This window comes from Hemitrygon akajei, chromosome 11, assembly GCF_048418815.1.
Source record: "Hemitrygon akajei chromosome 11, sHemAka1.3, whole genome shotgun sequence".
Taxonomy (NCBI): domain Eukaryota; kingdom Metazoa; phylum Chordata; class Chondrichthyes; order Myliobatiformes; family Dasyatidae; genus Hemitrygon; species Hemitrygon akajei.
In genome coordinates, this window is record NC_133134.1 from 22,360,230 (window position 1) to 22,383,766 (window position 23,537).

At 44.0% G+C, this 23,537-nt stretch overlaps 1 protein-coding gene across 5 annotated transcripts; it reads right to left on the bottom strand.

Annotated features, from left to right (window-relative positions):
- Positions 1-1,159: 1,159 nt before the first annotated feature.
- galr2b (galanin receptor 2b) lies at positions 1,160-21,965 on the bottom strand. 5 transcript variants are annotated; one of them, XM_073060377.1, is made up of 3 exons: positions 21,670-21,965; positions 10,659-11,057; positions 1,160-3,756 (listed from the first exon to the last, which is right to left on the bottom strand). In XM_073060377.1, exons 2-3 carry the CDS (start codon positions 11,030-11,032, stop codon positions 3,006-3,008), a joined length of 1,125 nt encoding a protein of 374 aa, XP_072916478.1. In that variant the 5' UTR covers positions 11,033-11,057; positions 21,670-21,965; the 3' UTR covers positions 1,160-3,005. The 5 variants fall into 5 exon arrangements, with proteins under 5 accessions (XP_072916478.1, XP_072916479.1, XP_072916480.1 ...); XM_073060378.1 differs by lacking the exon at positions 21,670-21,965 and adding an exon at positions 20,930-21,073; XM_073060379.1 differs by lacking the exon at positions 21,670-21,965 and adding an exon at positions 20,884-21,073.
- Positions 21,966-23,537: the final 1,572 nt, after the last annotated feature.

The following is a 23,537-nucleotide window of genomic DNA, read 5'->3' on the forward strand; positions in this document are numbered from 1 at the left end:
TGCAGACAGCAGTGGAAATTGAACCCTAATCACTATCATTGTAAATTGTTGCACTAACCGCTATGCTACTGTGATTAGGATCTTCGCTCCTTTTCGGCAATATCATTGCAGGCTATTGTTTTTAATAGCCCATGTTTCCAGAGAAACAGCACTCAGCTGCTCGATTCCTCCAGGTGTCAGACTATGGGGCAAGAGGTTCAGGCCATATCAGATGTCTGAAAAGCTCTACACCTTGCCAGACCTCAACAATATTGATTGGGAACATTTCTACAATGAGATTCTCATCAGGAGCTTTGCTGAAGTGCAGAGTTTTCAAGTAGATGAGACAGAAAAGGCATGTCCGTTGGTTCCCAGTTTTACTGCAAGAACAGCAACTAATCTTCCACCTCTAAAGCACGTTAATGCAGCAGTATGTCCCACATGCCTTTACCCCACTACTGAAGACATCCACCATAGGCTCTGCCTCATCCTTCATAAAGAACCCTCACCATCCAGGACATGCCTTCTTCTCATTGGTACCATCAGGGGGAAGGGGTACATGTTCAGCATTCCAGAAATGGCTTCTTGCCCTCCGCAATCGGATTTCCGAACAGACCACGAGCCCATAAACGCTGCCTCATTTTTGCTCTCCTTTTGCAATACTTTTATATAGTTCTTAAAGTAACTTGCAGTAGTTTTTTTATGAATTGCCCTGTACTGCTGCTGCAAAACAACAAATTTCACAACATATATCAATGGTAATAAACCTGAGTCTGATTCTGATAATACAAGCAAAGGCTGATGTTGATGTCAAGCAAGGGCATATCAGATGGATGATGAGTCTGATGAACCCAATGAAGGGTCTCAACCCAAAACATTGACTTCTTACTCGTATCCATAGATGCTGCCTGACCTGCTGGGTTTCTTCAGCATTTTGCTCTGGATGTCCAGCATCTGCAGAATCTCTAGTGTTTAAGGAAGGGTCTTGGTGAGATTGAGAACTGCTGTTCCTTCCCCCTTATGCAGCTGAAGCTTTGGAGAACCTAGGGAGAATGGGAGTAGCTATCAATAACCTTTCTAGCCGACATGTTGCTCCTTCCCAAAAGACAAGGAGGCCCACAATGATTTCTTAAGCCCTTTGAAGAGAGAATACCAAGCACACAGAATGGATTACAAAGGATTGTTCAACAATAAATATTATTTATTAGCAGTGCTACGATATGTTACAAATAATGAAATATTCATGAACTGCGACTTCATATTCATACTAATTCTGAACACAATTCAGAAAATGCAGTACTACACTTCACAGTCCTAGCAGCAAAATAGCAGGAAGTAATTAATATCTACACAAAGTCAAAGACGGTTCACATTAAAATACAAGTACACAGAGCGAAACATTACTCATAAATCCCACCATACTTTTCAAGTACTCAGTTTTTGAAAAGAAAATATGATAGAAAATATATTTGTATATCAGAACAAATTAATTCCCTCTGTTTCTAATGTCTGTGGAAATTTGGGGATCATTTGCCCACACTGGGTAGGTTCAGCACTGCAATTGACATTAACAAATTATTGCTCCTCAATGTGTAACACCGGTGGGTGTCGTGTAAAGGAACTATCATCCTTTGGGGGAAACATGGAGGGGTAAAAACAATTGCAGTGGAGAGTCAGACTGGCTTGATCTATTTATTATAGTAACAGGTGCATCCACATTTATCCTTCATGTTTTTTTTTCTTTTTCCTCTCTTCTCGCTGTTTCAGTGATGTAACATTTTCATAAACCTCTTGGAGAAAAAGGATTAGCAAATCTCAAATTACTTCATCACAGCAAGACAGAGAATTGTATTGAAAGACTTACAAGGAGAGGGAGCACTGGCTGATTATATCTGGAAGTTAATTCGTTGTTGGCTCAGTGTGTGAATATTTTATTAGCTGCGAATAATTATTGGGGTTGAAAGCAGCAACCTGATGAAGGTGGGGGGGGGGGGAAAGATCATTAAAAAAATGCAGCAAATTCTCAGCACCCACCTGCGCCCAGATCTGGGGCTGTAATGAATTGGAAATCAAGGAAATTATAATAAGAAGGGTGTTCAAGATTGCTTTGACCTCGGGAGCTGCAAATATTTAATTATCACCTCATGGTTCCTGGTGGTGACTTGTGCCATGATTAGTTTTCTTAAGCTTCTGCTCATTCCCGCTCCACTGCCGCTTCCCCGCCCCCAAGTGGCAATGACGATCTTGTGAATCGAGACAGAAAGTTGCCTGGGAATGGTCACGTTCAAGAATCAGACCTAATCATTTTTTTTAACAACGGGCAATTTTTAACAGGAGAATTTCATCCGTTACTATTTGACATCCAACTTTATCATCTCCCTAGTGTTGCCCATTTGCACTAATTTTCAAGTATGTGTAAACAGACAAATTGAGAAGTCCATGTCCCCATTTTGCAATGTTCTCCTTTACCTCTGCATATTACTGTTCCTTGGAATACCCTTCTAAGTTCTTGTCCTGTTTTTAACTGCCTATGATGGTGACTAAACAGAAATTGTTTCTTGCAATAATATTTATACCTGTAACATTCAACTGTGAAAATGTTACTGAGATGGGAACATCACTTTCAGGGACAGTACTTTCAAGGGTGGTATAAATCACTCCCGTATAACCATATGGAATGGAGTGACACCCATAGTTTTGTTAGAATTCCAGGACCTCAACCCATCAGCGATTCTTTTCCAAGTCAGAATAAATGACTTGGAGTAAACTTGCAGAAGGACCTACTGCCCCTGTGTTTGAGGTGGTAGAGGTTTGGATGAGCCTCAGAAGAAATCACCGGTGAGTTACTGTGACACATCCAGCAAATGAGTGAATGCTTCTCTCTCATCCCAAATCAATATTTGTCCACAGCGATAACTTACACAAGAGCCAGGTTGGAATGCTTATACTCTACACAATAAAGTTGAGTACACAGAATTCACGGAGAAGCAATAACAAATGAGTTCAGTCGCGGTGCTTTGCCCCTTTCAAGATGTCTGCCGATAGGGCACAGTGATGGTCATGGCTTTACCCTGGGCTTTCATGGGCTGCCTGTCCCTCAGCTCACAGCCGTGCTGCCGGGCGTTCTCATCATTCAGGTGTGAGACATCCGTGGACCCAGTGACCATATTGACCACATGAACCATGTGAACCTTATTCACCCCTTTCTTGCTCAGCAGGCAGCTAAAAACCTTCTTGAACCCTTTTCTGAAGTGCTTGGAAACCAGGGCGTAGACGATGGGGTTGAGGCAGGAGTTGGCGTACGCCATGCAGTGGGAGAGCAGCCTTAAAGCGTAAGTGGCTTGGTTGAAGGGGAAGTGTCCATAGTGGAAGCACAGGATCAGCACATGGTGAGGGAGCCAACAGAAACAGAAGAGAACCGTCACAATTATAATCATCTTGGTCACTTTTCTCTTAGCTTTCTTAGACTCAGATATGTCTTCAATTGGGTCCACTGCTGTCCACAGATACTTGATGGTCCTCGCATAAGACAAGCTTATAATTGCAACAGGGACTATATATCCAAATATGAAAGTGGATGTGTCCATGATCTTCCTCCTCGGCTCCTGCCACGCCGGCATGCAGATGTAAAACCATTCATAAGGGATAAGGTCATAGTAGCTGAGGTAAGGGCCTGCAAAGATGATGGAAAGCCCCCATATGGCGACCATGACAGTCAGAGCATTGCAGGGAGTCCTCAGTTCCCGCGATCGGAGGGGATATCTGATGGCCAGGTATCTGTATGGTTGAGAAAAGGAGATCAGATGAGGGATTATGCAAAATGAACGAGCCTGGATTCTGGTCAGAAGAATGCACAGCCAGATTCATATGTAAAATTCCAAGGATACATCGTGCAACCTGTTAATAGGCGTGGGATACCCAGGTAACGTGCCTGGTTACTGCGAGGCCATGTAATGGGAGACAGGCCATGAAGTGGATGGCAATGGGACAGTTTAAGCCCAGCTTCACCTCCACAACTAAACCACATCTGGTGAAGAGCCAAACAGAAGTCTAGATACTCTCACTGGTGGTGGATAAAAATTGGGAAAAGGATTCTGTCAATGAGCTAGCAAATACTACAGCAAGTCATAAACATGGGAGAGTCTGCAGATGCTGGAAATCCAAAGCAACACACACAAAATCCTGGGGGATCTCAGCAGGTCATGCAGCATCTATGGAGATGAATAAACAGTTAATGTTTTGGGCCAAGACCCTTCATCAGGACTGAAAAAGAAGGAGGAAGATGCCAGAATGAAAAGATGGGGGAAAGGGAACAAGGCTAGCTGGAAGGTGATAGGTGAAGCCAAGTGGATGGGAAAGGTAAAGGTCTGGAGAGGAAGGATTTGAGGTGAAAGCACCATAGGAGAAAGGGAAGGAGGAGGGGACCAAGGGGAAAGTGTTAGGTCGGAGAGAAGAGGCAAATGGCCAGAGTAGGAAATAGAGGAAAAGGGGAGGGGGAGGAATTCATAATTTTTACTGGAAGGAGAAGTCAATGTTCATGCCATCAGGTTGGAGGCAACTCAGCCGGTATATAAGGTGTTGCTCCTCCACCCTGAGGGTGGTCTCATCTTGGCACAAGAAGAGCTCATGGACCAACATGTCAGAATAGGAATGGGAATCAGAAATAAAATGTTTTGCCACTGGGAAGTTCCACTTTTGGTGGATGGAGCAAAGATGTCTGACAAAGTGATCCCCAATTTACGTCGAGTCTCACCAATGTAGAGAAGCCTGTATCTGGAGCACCAGACACATTAGACAACAGCAGCAGATTCGAAGGTAAAGTATTGCCTCACCTGGAAGGACTGTTTGGGGCCCTGAATGGAGGTGAGGGAGGACGTGAATGGGCAGGTGTGCCTGGAGGGAGATTAGTGGGGAGGGATGAATGGACAAGGAAACTGTGGAGGGAACAATTCCAGTGGAATGCATGGAGGTGGGGTGGGGATAAAGGTATGTTTAGTGGCAGGATCTTGTTGAAGTCAGCAGAAGTTGCAGAGAATATGTGGATGCAGAGGGTCATGGGGTGGTAGGTAAGGGCAGGAGGAACTCTATCACTGTCATGTCAGTAGGGTGAGTGTGGGTGTTCAGCAAATGGAGGAGATGTGGTTGAGGGCAGCATCAATAGTGGAGGAAGGAGGATATCTCAGATGTCCTGAAAAGGAAAGCCACATCCTGGGACCCAATGTGATGGAGATGAAGGAACTGAGGAAAGGAAATAGCATTTTTACAGGAGATAGGGTGGGAAGAGGTACTGTGAAAACAACCATTGCATTTGCTTGGTTTATAAAAGATGTCAATAAACAGGTAGTCTCCAGAGATAGATCGAGAAAGGAGAGGGAAGTGCCAGAAATGGACCAGGTGAACTTAAGGGCAGGGTGGAAGTTGGAGGCAAAGTTGATGAAATTGACGAGCTCAGCATGGGTGCAAGAAGCAGCACCAACGCAGACATCAATGTAGCGGAGGAAGAGTTGGTGAGCATTACCAGGGGAAGGTTTGGAACAAGGGCTGTTCTATGCTGTCGACGGAGAAGCAGGCATGGCTGGGACCCAGGCGGGTGCCCATGGCTACCCCTCAAGTCTGGAGAAAGTAGGAGGGGCTGAAGAAAAAATATTGAGTGTGAGGGCTGTGGTGAACTAAATATACCTGTCTGGACACGCCCCCCTGCTGACTGCTCCTGTGGCTCCTCCCACAGACCATGGCGCCTCCCACAGACCCCGGTATAAAGGCGGTTGGAGGCACTGCTCCTGCCTCAGTCTCCAGGATGTTGTGTGGTGGTCACTTGCTGCTGATGGTGCTTTCTTCCAGCCAATAAAAGCCTACCTTGACTTACGTCTCTGAGAGTCATTGATGGTGCATCAAGGACAGTTCTGCCGGATGGAGGAGGGTGGTGGTGGAGGGGACTTGGTTGGTTCTTTTGTCAAGAAAGAAGCGGAGAGTTTCAAGGCCATCTTGATGGGTGTTAGAAGTGTATAGGTACTGAACATACTTTGTGAAAACGAGGTGGCCAGGGCCAGGGAATTGAAAGTTACTGAGAGGATTGAGAGCATGAAAAGTGTCGCAAATGTAGGCAGGAAAGGACTGTACTGGGGGGGGATAGGAGCCAGGTGGACATTAGGTCTACCCAGATCTTGGGTAGGAGGTATATGCTACAGCATATTGCCCCAGTAGTTAAATGTATCAGACTAGATGGGTGATATGAATAAAATTACAAAGATAAACTAACAAAACCATGCAATAATGGACCAACTAGAAATTACAGCCACCAATTGTTAGAACTTGTAAACTATTTATGTTGCACTGTGTCATTTACTTTGACTTTGGACTAGGGTGTATACGGTGACTCCAGCTATTCTGTCAGTCCTCATTGAGGATACCGGTTTCACACGGGGTGACAATGGTGACCCTCTGGATTGGTCTGAAGAAAGGGCGTTGCTTTGCCTGCCAAGGTCCTGTCATTGCATGTTGATGTTGAATTGATGGAAGGAATGTTAAAAAGGCAAAAGCACCAGAGTATGGGATTTTAAAGCTGAAAATGATGGGATCACTTACCAGCTTAGTCTGTTGAAAGAGAAACTGATTTACTCATTGAGTTAAACTCTTTTCTTCTTTAGTCTTTCCCAGTTTTGACAGCAGCCCTTCAATCTGAAACATTAACTGTTTCCGTCTCCCCAGATGCTGCCCGACCTACTAGGTGTTTCCATTTTGTCGATTTTACTTCAGATTTCCAGTATCTAGACTTCATTTTAGATTTTCAGAAGCTTGGGACTTCTCTTCCCCCGGACTACCTGCCGCTGTTTGAAATGGCAGAGTGATTGAATTGATTCCTGAAATCCCCCCCCATAGGTGTCTGGTTGCCGGGAAAACACTGGATGTAAGCTGTTCACCCTGCCCCAAGGGAAGGACAAATGCATCTGAGGGGGTGGACAGACTTTCATAAACACTGGCTGCATCTGTGGGCGGGTGTGACCACGGCACTTCGCCCGGAGAACACTGCCTTCCAATGATGAGGAAGGCTGGTGACATCACGATGCCTTCAGGAATATCTCTTGAACGAATATAGAATGGGATGAATAAATTGGATTAATATGCAAATCAACTATTACATTATTGAATGGCAGATCAGTTTCAAGGGATTGCATGGTCCAATTCCCATATTCCCATTTTGGGGGACTACAAACTACTCAGATTTTAACTCCACAACGACTGTTATCCCCAAGCTAATAAGATGCTCAACAAATTTAATTAAAGCATACAGGTATTGAATAGGTAATGAGTCCTAAGCCTGAGCTCTCAGCAGCATTCTTTTAGCATATCCTTTGAAGGTGTCTGTTGGTCTATTGTGACCCAGTTACAGTGATCATCGTGCTGGTTGAAGATCGGTGCACCATGCCCTTTGTGAAATTGCAGATTAAACATACAGTAGTTTGGAGGAAGCTGACAAGTAGCTCGATTACTTTCGAAATGAGACATGACATTTTGACCTGAGAAATAATCGCTGGCAATTAAACTGCTGAGCCGAAAAAAAAAGAAATGGAATATTATTGATACTTCCAGCCAGTCGCCTTGTCAGTCATGAGGGGAATATATGAACGGGCAAAACAGCAGACACAAGAGACTCCAGAAGCTGGAACCCGAAGCAAAACCAACTTCTGGGGGAACTCAAGGGGTTGTGCAGCATCTGCTGAAGTTTGACTCGAAAAGTCGCCAATTTCTATCCCCCGACAGATACAGTTGGACCTGTTAAGTTCCTCCAGCAGGTTCTTTGCTTCTGAAAGGGTAAACACCTTCTCTTCTGACTGCCAGTCACGTGTGCTGCAAACATTTTATTATCATCGTTCAGATTGGCACCATTTTCAATAATTTACTTAAAGGAATTACATTGTTGTAAGCACCCAGACTTTAACTCTTTTACTTACTTATTAAGGGGAAGAGTAGGGTCCATTAATGGCAATCTATGTATTTAGCCGAAAAGCAGCAGTGAGCTTTTAAATTGATTTTTTAAAATCTGTATTCACCGTGTAGAAAGATGTTGCAATTAGTGAGTTCAGGGAGGGATACAGTAAAATTCCAGAACACAATATCATTGAAAAAGGAGGAGAAAAAGATATTTTAACAGACTTAAAGATGAGTAAATTCCTGGAGCCTGATGTGAAATATTTCAGTCTCCAATGGAAGGTAAATAGGGACACAAGGTACACTGCAGATGCTGTGGTCAAATGTACGTCTTGAAGGTAAATAGGGGATAGCCGGGGCTCTAACAGAAATGTTCAAATGCCCCTGGAAACAGGAGAGGTGCCAGGCGGTTGGAGGACAGGAAGTGTACATAGTGCCTTCACTCAAGAAGAGCAGCGGGATAAATCAGGTAGATACAGACCTACATCCGAGGCAACTTGATAGAGGTGTACAAGATGATAAGAGGCATAGCTCGAGTGGAGAGCCAGAGACTTTTTTCCAGGCTTATACCAAGGGCCATAAATTTAAGGTGATTGGAGGCAAGTTTAGAGGGGATGTCAGAGATGTTTTTTTTTACACAGAGGGCAGTGAGTGCATAGAACACCCTGCCAGGGGTGGTATTAGAGGCAGATACATCAGGGACATTTAAGAGACTCTTAGATAGACACACGGATGATAGAAAAATGGAGGGCTATGTAGAAGGGAAAGGCTAGATTGATGTTAGAGTAGGTTAAAAGGTCGGCACAGCATTGTGTTGAAGGCCCTTGTACTCTGCCGTAGTGTTCTATCATGTATGTTCTATCAGAGGTGGGATACTATAAGAAAAAAAAATCAGAGAGACAAGATTAATCTTCTGCAATTGGGAGGAAGGGCAGACAACAATTGAGGATATTTATCGTTGATTTAAAAGGAGATCCTGTGTGACTAGTTTAATTGAATTTTTTTGGGAAGTTACCAGATGTGTTGATGAGCACAGTGCAGCTAATGTGATCTACATGGACTTCAGTACGTCCTCTGAAAGGGACCCACATGGAAAACTGGTCCAAAAGTTAAGGAACTCTGAGATGCAGAGCAATTTGGCAAATCGGATCCTACCTTTGCTTGGTGATGGAAGGCAGTCAGTGATGGTGGGAAGGTTGCTTTTGTAATTGGAAATCTTTGACCAGAAGTTTATTACATGGATTGGCACTGGAACCTTTGCTGTTTGTGAAATATTTTAATAACCTGGGTGTGAACGTACATGGTATGATTAGCAAGTTTGCAAATAACACAAGCATTGGTGGTGTAGCTGATAACGAGAAGGGTGTTTTCAGCTACAGAATGATATTGAGGAGTTAGGAAGATGGGCAGTGCAAATGATAGATGAAATTTAATTCAGAAAAGTATGTAAACACTAGGATATACTGAGGAATGGAGGATGCATGGATCCCTGAAGGCAGAAGCACGGGTAAATGAAGTGGTTAAAATGACATTGGAGATGTATGTTTTCATTAGCCAGAGCATGGGATAATATAACAAGGAGGTTACAGTACACATTATTAGACACTAGCTAAGCCATGGCTGAAGTATATTATAGCTTTTGGGAAGATTTGGTATGTCTGACACATTTCTACAGATGTACTGTGGAAAGCATTCTAACTGGTTGAGTCACCATCTGGTATGGAGATGCCAATGCACTGAACTGGAGAAAGCTGCAGAGGGTTATCAACTCAGCCAGCTCCATCATGAGCACTAGCCTGCCCCCCAATCGGGGACGTGTTCCAAAGGGAGACCCTTGGGAAGGCTGCACCTATCACTAAGGACCTTCACCATCTGGAGCACATCCTCTTCTCATTAGTACCACCTGGCAGGAGGTACAGGAGCCTGGAGGCACATGCTCAAAGCTTTAGCAACAGCTTCTTCCTCTCTGCTATACATTTCTGAACTGTCCATGAACCCATGAAAACTACCTCCTTTGCTCTTTTTTGCACTACCTTTCTTTTTTGTATTTCATATTGTGTCTTACAATGTATTGCTGCTGCGGAACAACAAATTTCATGACCTGTGCCAGTGATAATAAACCTGATTCAGGTTCTGATTCTGAAATGTGGTAGAATATAAGACAGAAGTTGAAATCTAAATATACTTGATGGAATTTTTTAGTTCACTATGTTTTGAAATATTTAATGTATTGAATCAAAATCCACATATAGAAATAATTTTAGGACCAGACAGTTTGGAGAACAGTGATTATATCTTAATTGACCATACATATCTCATTTAGGCATCAGGTAACAGTACTTAACAATCTAGGGTGTTTTTTGTCACTTCATCTAACTTAACCTTCATCGTGATTTAGAAGGCTGCAGAACAGCTGAGCAAGTGGGGAAGTGGAGACAACTTTGGATTCGTCCCATGAGACTGCATAAAGTTGCCGTCATTTTCAAAGAACAATGTTGATATTTGCATCATTATGTAGACTAAAAATAACAAGAAATTGTTGCATCATTAATGTTATCAATCTCTCTTCATTATGCCAGATGAGCAGGCATGAGGTGAAGAAACCCATCAGCAATGGAAATGTTTAGGAACTAATTAGTTTCAGGTCACTTTAGTGCTCCCAAGTATATCAAGCCTATTGGGTACCATGCCTGAAATAATTGGGTTTTGAGACAAAATCACTGGTTTCAGTAGTCCTTCACATACTGTACCTGTCAACTGAAACGGCTGCGAGCGTGAAGCTGCTTGCATACATTGCCAGGTAGATGAAGAAATGGACGGCCTTGCACATGAATGAGCCGAAGACCCAGCCCTCCAGCGTGTAGATTGTGGCTTGAAACGGGACACAAAATATGATGAAGAAGAAATCGGCCACACTCAGGTTTAGAATGAACAGGTTGGTTGTGTTGTGGCCCATCTGGCCATTTCTGAACAGCACTGCCAGTACCAAGCTGTTGCCAATGGTCCCGAGCAAGAAGATTAAGGAGAAGACGACGGGCACTATGATGCTGGCTGGGTTCAATGGGTAGTTTTCAGAGGCATTCCAGTGCCCAGACATTATGCTGTCCTCGTCATCGTCAATCATTCAGGCAAGTTGTGTGGAATAAGAACTGAAGAAAAATAAAAGAGTTCCCATGAGGAAACATTGAATGATTTTGTTATTTGCTCCCACTGTCTAAAATCGGTTAGCATCCTTTTATAACACAAAGTTGAACGGTGAGTACCCACATATATTTCCACTTTCATTTTCACAATATATCCCAATTTGGTGCACTGAGGTGCAGGACATTACACTGGAGTCAGCCTTAAACCCATGAGATTTTGATGGAATTAAGAAAACACTCAGTGGAGACATGAAACATTGATTGGAAAGGGAAAAAACACTGGATGGAGAAAGCTGAAGGGGAAATTAAAGAGAATGTATTTAGATACAAAATCAAAATGGGATGGAGTAAGAGAAGGACAGATTTAAAAATAATTATAACAAATATAAAATATAATATTGTTAAATGCATGTCCAAAAAAAAATTCAAAGCCTGATGAAACAAAGCAACGATAAGTAATTTTCAGTGCCACAGTGCTTGGTTAGCAATCATTAACACAATGCTATTGAAAAGGTACTTGACCTTGCCATAATAAGATGTTATTTCTGCAGTGAGCTTAATCGAAATACCTGCAGGTGTCTGCAATAGTGGACAAGCTAAAGGTCTGATGCTGTTGTTGTAGATTTAACAGCTCAGAAATCAGCCTCTGTTATTGCATTGTGTGTCCCTCTCCCAAAGCAGGTCTGCCATTTGCCCTTAAAAACACAACAGCACCCTCTTCCATACAAACACACTCTTAAATCTTGGTTTTACGTTGGAACGTATTTCAGCCCTTGTACTCAATTTTATAATTTGAATGAAATTCTTCCTTAGTTTAATCATCTTTTAAATGAAAAGTAATTTCATTATTACATAACCTTGTCCACTCAGTTAGCTCTTTAACCTGTTGGTTCCTTATGGTGTCCAGGGACAGGTAATAAACATTCCAGGACCTGTGATGTTTATTTTGGATATAGTGCCAACTGTCCAGTCAGACTGTGCACCTTTTCCAGTGGGATTTAATCCTGGGACAGCCAGCCATTGCTTACCTTGAAAATCCTTAGCCGAGCAAGCAATATTTTCAGTTCATTCTACACATGCACATGCCACAGTATGAACCATTGCAGTCCTACAGGACATGAGAATGAAATGGTCGTGGAAAGGTGGGACTACCTATTCTCAACGTAGTGTTATAGAATAACATGGCGTCTGCTCTTTTATCAAGTTTTAAAATGAATTGCACACTCATCAGTTGCCAGAGACACTGACAGCTGTATGAATAATTATAGGAGGATGCTGACATTAAAACATGTTTTAAGTTATTAACTGAATCCTCTGGATAGAATCACAGAATTATTGTGCGTGTTATCTACCGTATCCGGTGCTCCTGGTGTGGACTCGTGTATATCGGTGAGACCCATCGTAGATTGGGAGACCGCCTCGCTGAGCGCCCAAAAAACACGAGGAAAAGCGGGATCTCCCATTTCAATTCTAGTTCCCATTCCCATTCTGACATGTCAGCCCATGCCTCCTCTACTGCCTCAATGAGGCCACCCTCAGACTGGAGGAGCAACACCTTATATTCCATCTGGATGGCCTCTAACCTGATGGCATGAACATCAATTTCTCAAACTTCCAGCAATTGCCCCCCCTCCCCATCCTTCCCCATTCCCTATTCCCATTTCCCTCTCTCACCTTACCTGCCCATCACCTCCCTCTGGTGCTCCTCCCCCTTCCCTTTCTCCCATGGCCTTCTGTCCTCTCCTATCAGATTCACCATTCTCCAGCCCTTTATCTCATTCACCAATCTACTTCCCAGCTCCTTACTTCACCCCCTCTCCCAGTTTCACCTATCACCTGCCACCTTGTACTTCTTCCTCCCCTCCCCCTACTTCTCATCTCTTTTCTCCAGTCTTGATGAAGGACCTCAGCCCAAAATGCTGACTGTCTACTCTTTTCCATAGATGCTGCCTGGCCCACTGAGTTCTTCCTGCATTTTGTGTGTATCACTTTGATTTCCAGCATCCGCAGACTTTGTCTTGTTTCTCAGAATTATTGTAGGGGATATGGTCACTGAGCCTCTACTGGCTTAACCATCCCTAGCAGACCCTCGAGCCACATCAGTCCTTCTGGAGATAATACTCCATCAGGACCAAGAAAACTCAGACAACCAAAGATGATTAATAATTGTGCCCATGCCTTCACCATCCAGATTCCAAATCCAAAATTTTAACTTCTGTTTTGGTATTAAATAGCTAAGCTGTGGAATGCACTGATGAGACAGAGTCAACTGCAGCATTCAAATGGGCCTCAAACTAAGTATCTGAATGGAAATGATTTGCATGGTTTTGGAGAGATGGCAAGGGAGAGGAAATAAGTGGGTTACTCTTACATTCAGCCAATACACTGTCAGCTTCATTGCTGTAACCATTCAGTGATTCTGTATTGAGAGTTCAGTTTAAAACAGTGAATGATATACATGCCTTAATGAAGTCACTGCCTTGCAGTTGTGATCATTTTTGTCAATGGTCTTGGCATATCACCGCGCATAACATGTTGATATAAAGCAATGCCCTTTTGATTCAGGGTTGTGGAGCTTTACAGGATGGAAACAGGTCCTTGGGCTCAACTTATCCATGCCAAACATGAGCTAGTTCTGTTTGCCTGTATTTGACCCATAATCACTCTAAACCTTCCTATCCTTGTACCTATCTGAATGTATTTTAAATGTTGAATTACACCCACCTCTACTACTTCCTTTGGCAGCTCGTACCACCTACCAACCACTTTTATTTAAAAACTTACCTCTCAGGTCCCATTTTAAATCTTTCCCTCTCAAGTCAATGCCCCCCTGGCTTTAGACTCCCCTACCCTGGGAAAATCATGTGACCATTCACCTTATCTATGCCCCTCATGATTTTATATGCTGTACATTTTTGAAGTCACCTACGCTCAGGGGAAATCATCCCAGCCAATCCAGTCTCTTCTTTTAACTCAAGTCCTCTGTCCCAGCAACATCCTTGTGAGTTTTTTCTGTACCATTTTCATTTTAATAGTGCCCTTCCTACAACCGTACACCAGAACCGTACACAATGCGTACACCTACTGACCAGGGCACCTACATTCTCATCCAAACTGCTAATATGATGGCAAACATTGGGGTCATTAAAGAGACTTTAAAAGCATCTTATTATTAACAAATCTCAGAAAGCTGCAGAAATGCTTTGAACATTATCGTTCATTTTCTTAGTGATATGTTTTAGTGGATATAGAAGGTCAGGCAGCAGATGCAGTCTGACCAACATCTTGTACAACTGTAATATGACATCCCAAATCCTACCACTAAACATACCTCTACCTCCCCCACCACCGGCTCCGCTTTCAGCAAGGATTGCTCCCTCCACGATTCCCTTGTCCATTTGTCCATCCTCACTGCTCTCTCTCCATGCACCTATCCCTGCATCCCTAAGTGATTCACCTGCGCATTCACCTCCTCCCTCACCTCCATTCGGTGCTCCAAACAGAATTGCCAGGTGAGGCAACACTTCACCTGCGAATCTGCTGGGGTCACCTATTGTATCCGGTGCTCCCAATCTGGCCTCCTGTACAATGGAGAGACCCGCCGTTAAATTGGAGGACTGCTTCGTTGAGCACCTCCGCACCACCTGCTCTAAGCGGGACTTCCTGGCAGCCAAACGTCTTAATTCCGCTTCCCATTCCCATTCCCATTCCTGTTCTGACATCTTGATCCACGGCCTCCTCTTGTGCCAAGATGAGGCCACGCTCAGCGTGGAGGAGCATTCCAACTGGGCACCCCCTAATCGGATGGCAGGAATATTGATTTCTCCTTCCAGTAAACAAATCCCCGCATCTCCGCTTCCTCTATTCCCCAATCTGACCTTATACTTCTTCTGACCTGCCTATTACTTCCACAGAATCCCCTCCTCCTTCCCTTTCTCTTCTGGTCCAATCTCCTCTCCTTTCTTCTCCAGCCCTTAACTTTTCCCACCCATCTGGCTTTACCTATCACCATCCAGCTAGCCTCTTACCCCTCCCCCTATTTGTTTATTCTGGCATCCTCCCCCTTCCCTCTCGGTCCTGCAGAAGGTCTCAGCCCAAAAAGTCAACTTTATTCTTTTCCATAGAGGCTGGCTGACCCGTTTTGTGTGTGTCGCTTTGGATTTCTATCACCTGCAGACTTTATTGTATTTGTTCTTGTACTTTATGTCCTGACTAATGAAGCCCTGTTTGCCAAATACTTCCTTCACCATCCTGTTTACCTGTTGAGAAACTTTTCTGTACCATGTTCAGCTTAATAATGTCCTTCCTATAAAGAGGCCAGCAGAACTGTACACAATACATAAACTTACCAACCATCAAAGCTACACCCTCATCCAATTTGTTAACATGGCTGACAAACACTACTGCTTTCAGGAAACGAAGCCATGGCGAGACAAGAATATACCGTGTGTATCTAGACTTCCTATTCTACAACACTCTCCGGGGCCCTGTCATTTATTGTGGAAGCACAGCCCTGGTTTACCTTCCCAAAATGCAATACTTTACACTTGTCTGAACCAAATTCCATCTGTCATTGCTTGACCATCTTTTCCAGCGGAACTAGCTCCTGTTGTGATCTTTAGCAACCTTCTTTATCACCAATTTTAATGTTAAGTATAAACTTACGAGCCATGCCAATTATATTCTCATCCAAATCATTTATATATACGACAAAGGGGCCTTTAAAAATGTAAGCAGCTTATTATTAATTCATCTCTGAAGCTGCAGAACTCCTTTGAACACCATTGTCCATCTGGTCAGTGGAATATTTTGTTGGGCAGCAGAGGTCAGGAACCCACAGCAAGGCATGTGTCAAAAAAATTAGTCATTGCTGTTGGATTGCCAGTCGTCCTGTTCAAATCACAATATGTTCATGTGAAATTTTACTCTCCAGGATTGCTGCTCACTGAATATAAATACATTGCCAAGAACAGTGATTTGTGGGCAGTGGAATGTTGTGTAAACATATATTTTTTCATTAATGTCACCAAAATTAGCTTCATTAAGAGGCATTTTTCTTCTCCTAACTTGTCTCTTCAGAATAAAGATTTTTTTAAATCTCTGGAAAGAGCCTGAGGTGTTCCAGCTGCAACTCTAGAAAATACACTTGTACAGTGTTCATAAACACACACACACACACACACACACACACACACACACACACACACACACACACACACACACACACACACACACACACACACACACACACACACACACACCATCATGTCACAAATACATGCAGACATTAATTTGCACAGACAGGCAGGTACTGGAGTCTGAGGACCCACGACCAACGTTTTAGGAACAGTTTCTTTCTTTCCGCCAGCATATTTCCGAAAAGCCCATGAACACTAGTTTGTTATTGTATTAATTTCCCCATTCACAAATATTGACTTGGGCACAAATTTGCATGCAGGTACGCAAAATTAAATAGTGCTTTTCAAATGCGGTGACTTTTTTTTAACACAGTTCTCATCAATGGTTCCTTGACAACGTCGCTGAGGTTAGGCCAGCGTCTCCTGCAGTCTTTTAAGAAAAAAAAATCATAGTTGAAAAAAGGGCCCTGGCGCTTTAAACGTAACTGCACTATTTTAAAAGTAGTGTAGAGGTTGCAAATCGTTTAGACCCCAGTGTGCATGAGGGGAGCAACACACACAGAGTATGTACGGTGGAGAGTATTCCGACTGCATCACCCCTGGTAGAAGGCCTCCGGTACACAGGACTGCAAGGGGCTGCAGAGGGTTGTAGACTCAATCCATGGTCACACCCTCCTCGCTTTCATGGACCTCTTTAAAAGGCGGTGCCTCGAGCCTGCAGTTCAGGCCCACTTCGAGTTCCGACTTTTGGAAGCAGGTACGAGGACCCAAGCCCAACGTTTCAGGAACAGTTTCTTTCTTTCCGCCATCATATTTCTGAGAAGCCCCTGAACACTAGTTTGTTGTTGTATTTATTTATTTTGTAACTTTATATTTATTTTTATGGCTTGCACTGCCGCAAAACAAGAAGTTTCACAACACAAAATGCTGGAGCTTCCCCTTCCCACACCACCTTATTTCTGGCTTCTTCCCCTTCCTGGTCTGCCCCGATGAGGGGTCTCGGCCCGAGATGTCGACTGCGTATTCATTTCCACGGATGCTGCCCTGTCTGACCCTGCTGTGCACCTGCAGTACTTCGTGTGATTTATTCTGGGGTTTCTCGCGAAATCTTTAGTGTTTAAAATTTCACAAAACATACATCAGTGATGATAATAAACCCGATTCTGACTTGCGTCAAGATGTAGACGAGACAGATAACTCATTTTGGGAATCAAATCCAGCCAACTAAGCGCGTGCCTCCACACTTCTTACTGAATCAGAATGGTTATGAAATCTGTTTTTAATATGCGCAAGCACATGGCATTTTACCTCCCTGTATCTGTCAATTAAGGGAATGAAAACCCAAGACAAGCTTCCGAGACAAGTAATATACAAGACGGCAGAAGTGATTACAAACAGAACACAGGCTCCCCCATTTGCATGGAACGGCGCCACTGCAGAGCACCCGAGTTTCTAATACCATCGGCTGACGATGAAAATTGCGGAACTCAGCAGAAGGCTACTGCGAAGCAATAGTAGCGCTCGCAGGTGGTAAAATGTAAGGAGTATTAAGTACAGGAAGGTAAACCCTAACAGGTGAGAATCTGCCCTTCCGACTTTGTTCTAACAGCGAGCAGCATGACTGACCGGGAAAGGATAACTGAACAGCAGCCCCTATTCTAACTCTCGGCGGCGGCATTCCGAGCAAGGAATTGCACCAGCGAGGCTATAATAAAGTATATCTGCCCAAAAGAACGATTACACAATGTTAGGCTGAAGTATAATAGGAAACTGCCGTGACTTAACGCCGGTTAAACAGGAATGCAGTTACATGCCGATTACAGCACAAGGGACTCGATAGTAAATAGTGACAACGCGCACACCACACACTCACAAATCCACCCTCTCCAGCCTTGATCTCTGACCTGACTTTAAATCGCAAGTACAGTACTTTGTACTTCTTGATTCAAGCCACTGTTTGCTGAACTTCGGCCCGTTTATAAAAACTGCATGCGGCTGTAAATGTTGATACTTGCGGAATGATGTATTGTCAGAATTTGCAAAGACGGAACTTCCATCCATTAAGCAGTGAATAGTTTAAGGTGATTACAATTACTTTCGCACTGAAGTCGCTGTGGCAGTGTGAGGGAGGTTAACTACAGCAGCAGAAACGAGCAGTACTAACTGCTCTACAGTAATGCGTTGTGAAATGTGCCAAGCTGTAACGCGCTGAACTGGGCAGATAGAACGACATTGCAAATGCCACCGTTATCGGTGCTTCACAATTTTAGTTTGGAGTGGAAAATTCCCAGTACTGATCTCAGGCTTGTTTTAATAGGACACCTGCCCTCCCAACCAATCACTTTAACCTGGTGGGCTGGTAATGCCTACACTGGGCTTTTGAAAGTGTATAAAATATCGATGGAAGAGCGAATTATAGAAAAGTTCTACCGTTATAAACGGACGCAGGTCGTCACGCATAGTGCTGAAGCATGGTGGTAGAATATTTTACATTGTAATGGTGAGCCAAAAGGTCTTCCTCCGTGTCCAGTCTTCTACGCCACTTGTCCTGTGAACATGCGTCCTGTGAACATGCGTCCTGTGAACACCCGTCCTGTGAACATGCGTCCTGTGAACACGCGTCCTGTGAACATGCGTCCTGTGAACACCCGTCCTGTGAACACGCGTCCTGCGAACATGCGTCCTGTGAACACGCGTCCTGTGAACATGCGTCCTGTGAACACCCGTCCTGTGAACACGCGTCCTGCGAACATGCGTCCTGTGAACACGCGTCCTGTGAACACCCGTCCTGTGAACACGCGTCCTGTGAACATGCGTCCTGTGAACACCCGTCCTGTGAACACGCGTCCTGCGAACATGCGTCCTGTGAACACCCGTCCTGTGAACATGCGTCCTGTGAACATGCGTCCTGTGAACACGCGTCCTGTGAACACCCGTCCTGTGAACACGCGTCCTGTGAACACGCGTCCTGTGAACACCCGTCCTGTGAACACGCGTCCTCTTCGGAACGTGTTCAGAACTGAACAGGATCGGGAAAAAAATTGCTGCAGAGGGTTGCAAACTCAGCCAGCTTCATCATGGGCATTAACCTCCCCGGCATACAGGGCAATTTCAAACGGCATCCATCATTAAGACCCCCCCCCCTCCCATCACCAAAGACATGATCTCTTCTCATTGCTACCAATATAGAGGAAGTACACACTCAATGCTTTAGAAAATGCTTCTGCCATCAGAGTTCTGAACGGTAAATGAACCAACTAATGAACACTACCTCACTATTATTGTTCTCCTTTTGCACTATAGTGTCAGAAGAGCAGTAATGGTGAGTTAGTGTGTGCTAGTTGGTTCATTGTCCGTTCAGAAACCTGATGTGCATATATGCAAACTCCCCTAAAGGAAACTTGGCACCAGGTGGCTGGCCAGTATTTTTTAAAAAATATTTTAAAGCCAGTAACCAAATCAATGCAGCCTTGTGTTCATTCATTCTCCCAAGTGTTTCACAGCAGCATCTGAGTGCATTCTCCCGCCACATGTTTGTTTCGCGCCTGCTCCGTGTTCCGAACCCGGCAGCGGGGAGCGGACGAGCTGGCTCGCTCTTCACATCGATCGGAGAGTGATATGTTTGTTTTACATGAGTGACTTCTTTGCTCGACTACTGAGACGTTCCATCATGCAGGGACTCTGCTCCTGATAAAATAACATCTCTGCCCCTTCACTTACAACTGGGAATTTTTGGAAAGGACAACTGGAACGACATCAAGACTTGAGCCACCAAATCAGCTTTTATTTAAATACCGCCATTACATATTGGAATTCAAGCATGGTATAATGTAACCTGCGCATTGGATTTAATTGCTAAATATGCTAATATATATTTACGTGTGCACTACATGGATGTAGACATGCTTATGCATATGTGCGATATATCCATCTATAATGTTTACGTGTTGCATATGTGCAATTATTCATGACTGTGTTTAAGTGTAACGGATGTATAGGAATGAACAGATAAATATCTACGGACATAGTGTGTATACAGTACACACACACACACACACCACACACCACACACACACACACACACACACACACACACACAATCACACACACACACACACACAATCACACACACCACACACACACCACACACACACCACACACACACACACAATCACACACACACACCACGCACACACAATCACACACACACCACACACACACAATCACACACACACCACACACACACACACACACACACACACACACACACACACACACACACACACACACACACACACACACACACACACACACACACACACACACATTCTTGTTATCCTGCGGATTATGTAAACAACGTACCTAAGTAACTTTAACCAGAAGCTTCGATATATTTTACACATCCATTCATTTCTTTTCTACCCGCCCTCTCTGAAAACAACACTCAGTCATTCTCCGTCCTGTACGTTTACTTTGAGATCTTTGTATTGACATGCCAGTGATTAATTGAAACATTTTGCTCACTCAGCCACACCCAACGAACCTGTCAAGAAATATAAGTCTACGATCATTAAACTTTCAACCATTTATAGCATATCCAAAACGTTTAACAACAGATACATGACAACCGATAGATAACGTGTGCTTGCTGCGGAGAACGCTCTTAGTCATAACAGGACAATAACAATTTTCACCATGTTTTAGTTGATATGAATTTCCGATCCGGATCTCTCATTATACCTGGATGCAAAGTTGAAAATGCTGCCCTGTTTGTGGCGATCTTTTCTTTTACGACCTCCCAAAGTGATGACTCAAAGTAAGTCTGCGTGTGGCTTCCGATCACTCGCTGCCTGTCGCTCACATTTTCAATTCAGTCACACGTTGTGAATTAAAGGCGTATGTTTTCCGCGTATGCACGCTAAACACATAAACACTTCTACACATTATCACAACCATGCGCACTTACAGGTATAAACGCGCATAAATGCCCTCTTAGACACGCGTCCGCACACACGGACAGACCTGCGCTCTCGCCCACACACCCCCGTTATCACATCACACGCGGACACGAACTTGGCAGTCACAGTTTCCAGCTATTCTCACACACGTTCTTAAACACTCTGGTGGGTTCAGCCCTTGTTACACATTGTTACAGACTCCATTTCAAATCTCTGCATCCCTTTCGGCCTCAAGTCCCACTCCATTAGTCAACCGCGCTCTTGTAAAGATAACTTCCGACGGAAAGATTAAATCTGATTTGATTTATGGCTTTATCTTCAATCCATTCCCATTTAACTTTGCCACCCGTCTCTTAATCTCATATGTCTACTGAATGTCCTTCTCCCCTCCTTTCAACCCCCTTTACCCGTGTCACACGCTTCAACACACCCACACACATACACACGCATACAAATATATTTTTGCGCAACTGTTAATCAGATTTGTAATTTACCCCCCCCCCCCCCGTGTTGTTACTTTACCCAGTTCTCTGCTAACTCCGAGATCCGCAACATTCGCCGAGGTCGCTCGAACTGGTCGGGCTGGGAAGAAGACTCGCTCACAGGCGCCTCTGTGTTGACTGTCTCTCGCGATCTCCTGCCGCGGTCCAGATTCTCACTGTGAAAGCTCCAAATCACTCGCCCGCACGTTCATCATCAAGTCTTGTCCGACCAACACCAGGGTCGGCAGACACCTCCGCCCAGCCACAGCAACCGACCCGGTTTCTCCGGCGAGGATAAACTGAATGCAGATTTCCACCGCCGGTAATCTATGAACTTTTCGCTTTGAACCGCCGCGTTCCACTCACTCGTGGAAGTGCTGGGCGAAACCGCCTGGCCGCCACGCTTATTAGGCTTCTACGTAAAACTTACATCAATGGAGTATTTCACTGTGGTCCTCAAACCTTTCGTCAGGTGTCAAGGATTTAAGGGCAGACTGACCCTTCCTGGTCACGCAACCCTGCTCCCCTTTCCCCTACTCACTCCGAGTCTCTTATTCACACTCTGTTATCATCTCTGCTCACACCCACCCCACGGAAACAAACTCAGTACTTGCCCACTCTATACGCGCACTCCGTATGAGTACATCTCCAGTTCAAACTCACACTGAGTTTTAGCGACAGGTCAGTGTCCACACTCGCACTCATCACGCTGTTGGCACACATTCAGAATCAGATTCGGTTTTATCGTCACCGACTTAGATGACGTGAAATTCGATGTTTTACGGCAGCGGTGAAATGCAAAGCCTAAGGCTAGTATAAATTACCCCCAAAAAGCGCAAGAAAAGGGGAATAACGAGGTTGCGTTTATGGGATCATGGACCGTTCAGAAATCTCATTCCCGTAGCACAAGATGAGAGCGTGTCCCTGATGCCGGGGTCCTTACTAATGGGTTCCAAGGCGCAGCCTCTTAAAGATGTCCTGGATGGTGGGGGGAGTTGTGCCGGTGATGGAGCTGGTTTAGTCTTCAACCCTTCGCAACCTTGAGACCCATGTGCATTGGAGCTTCCATACCAAGCTGTGATATTCTTATACTCACTCCATTCTTACACGCATTTAACACACACACACACACACACACACACACACAGAGAAACACACACACTCTCTCTCTCTCTCACACACACACACACACAGAAACACACACACACACACACACACACACACACACACACACACACACACACACACACACACACACACACACACACACACACACACACTTACTTCCCAAATGCCCCAACTTCATGTTCACACTTACTGTTTCTGCCCATTATGTTGAATACCACAGGGCTGGAAGAACACAATGAAATATTGGTCACTGGACAACTTCCATGTACCCCCAACTTAGGTCCCACAATTCTTTCTGGAATCTTATGGTGGAGACTCTACTGTTGCCTGCAGAAGAGTTATGCTTAATCCGGTTGAAAAGATACCGGAGAGGTGACAGCTTCTTTCTGAAACGACAAGTGGAAGGCTAGCCCTTCTGCAGATGCGATGGGCCAAATATTCTTCAGTTGGCTGATCATTGTCCACCAACACAATGTTCAAAATAACTTTATTATCAAAGTACATACACGACCCTGAGATTAGTTTTCTGTGGGCATTTACAGTAAATACAATAAACACAATAGAATCAATAGAAGACTGCGCCCAACAGGACATACAGGCAATAAATGTGCAAAAGACAATGCCAATAATCGTCATTATTATTATAATGATCAAAAATAAATAAATAAATAAATAAATAAATAAATAAATAGATAGATAGATAGATAAATAGATAAATAAATAAATAAATAAATAAGCAATAAATAATGAGAGCATGAGATGAAGAGTCCTTGAAAGTAA

Coding starts and splice junctions, on each gene's coding strand:
- galr2b (XM_073060377.1), bottom strand. CDS start 11,032: ATGATTGACGATGACGAGGACAGCATAATGTCTGGGCACTGGAATGCC. Junction 3,757..10,658: donor GCAGCCGTTTCAGTTGACAG/GTACAGTATGTG, acceptor TCAACCATACAG/ATACCTGGCCATCAGATATC.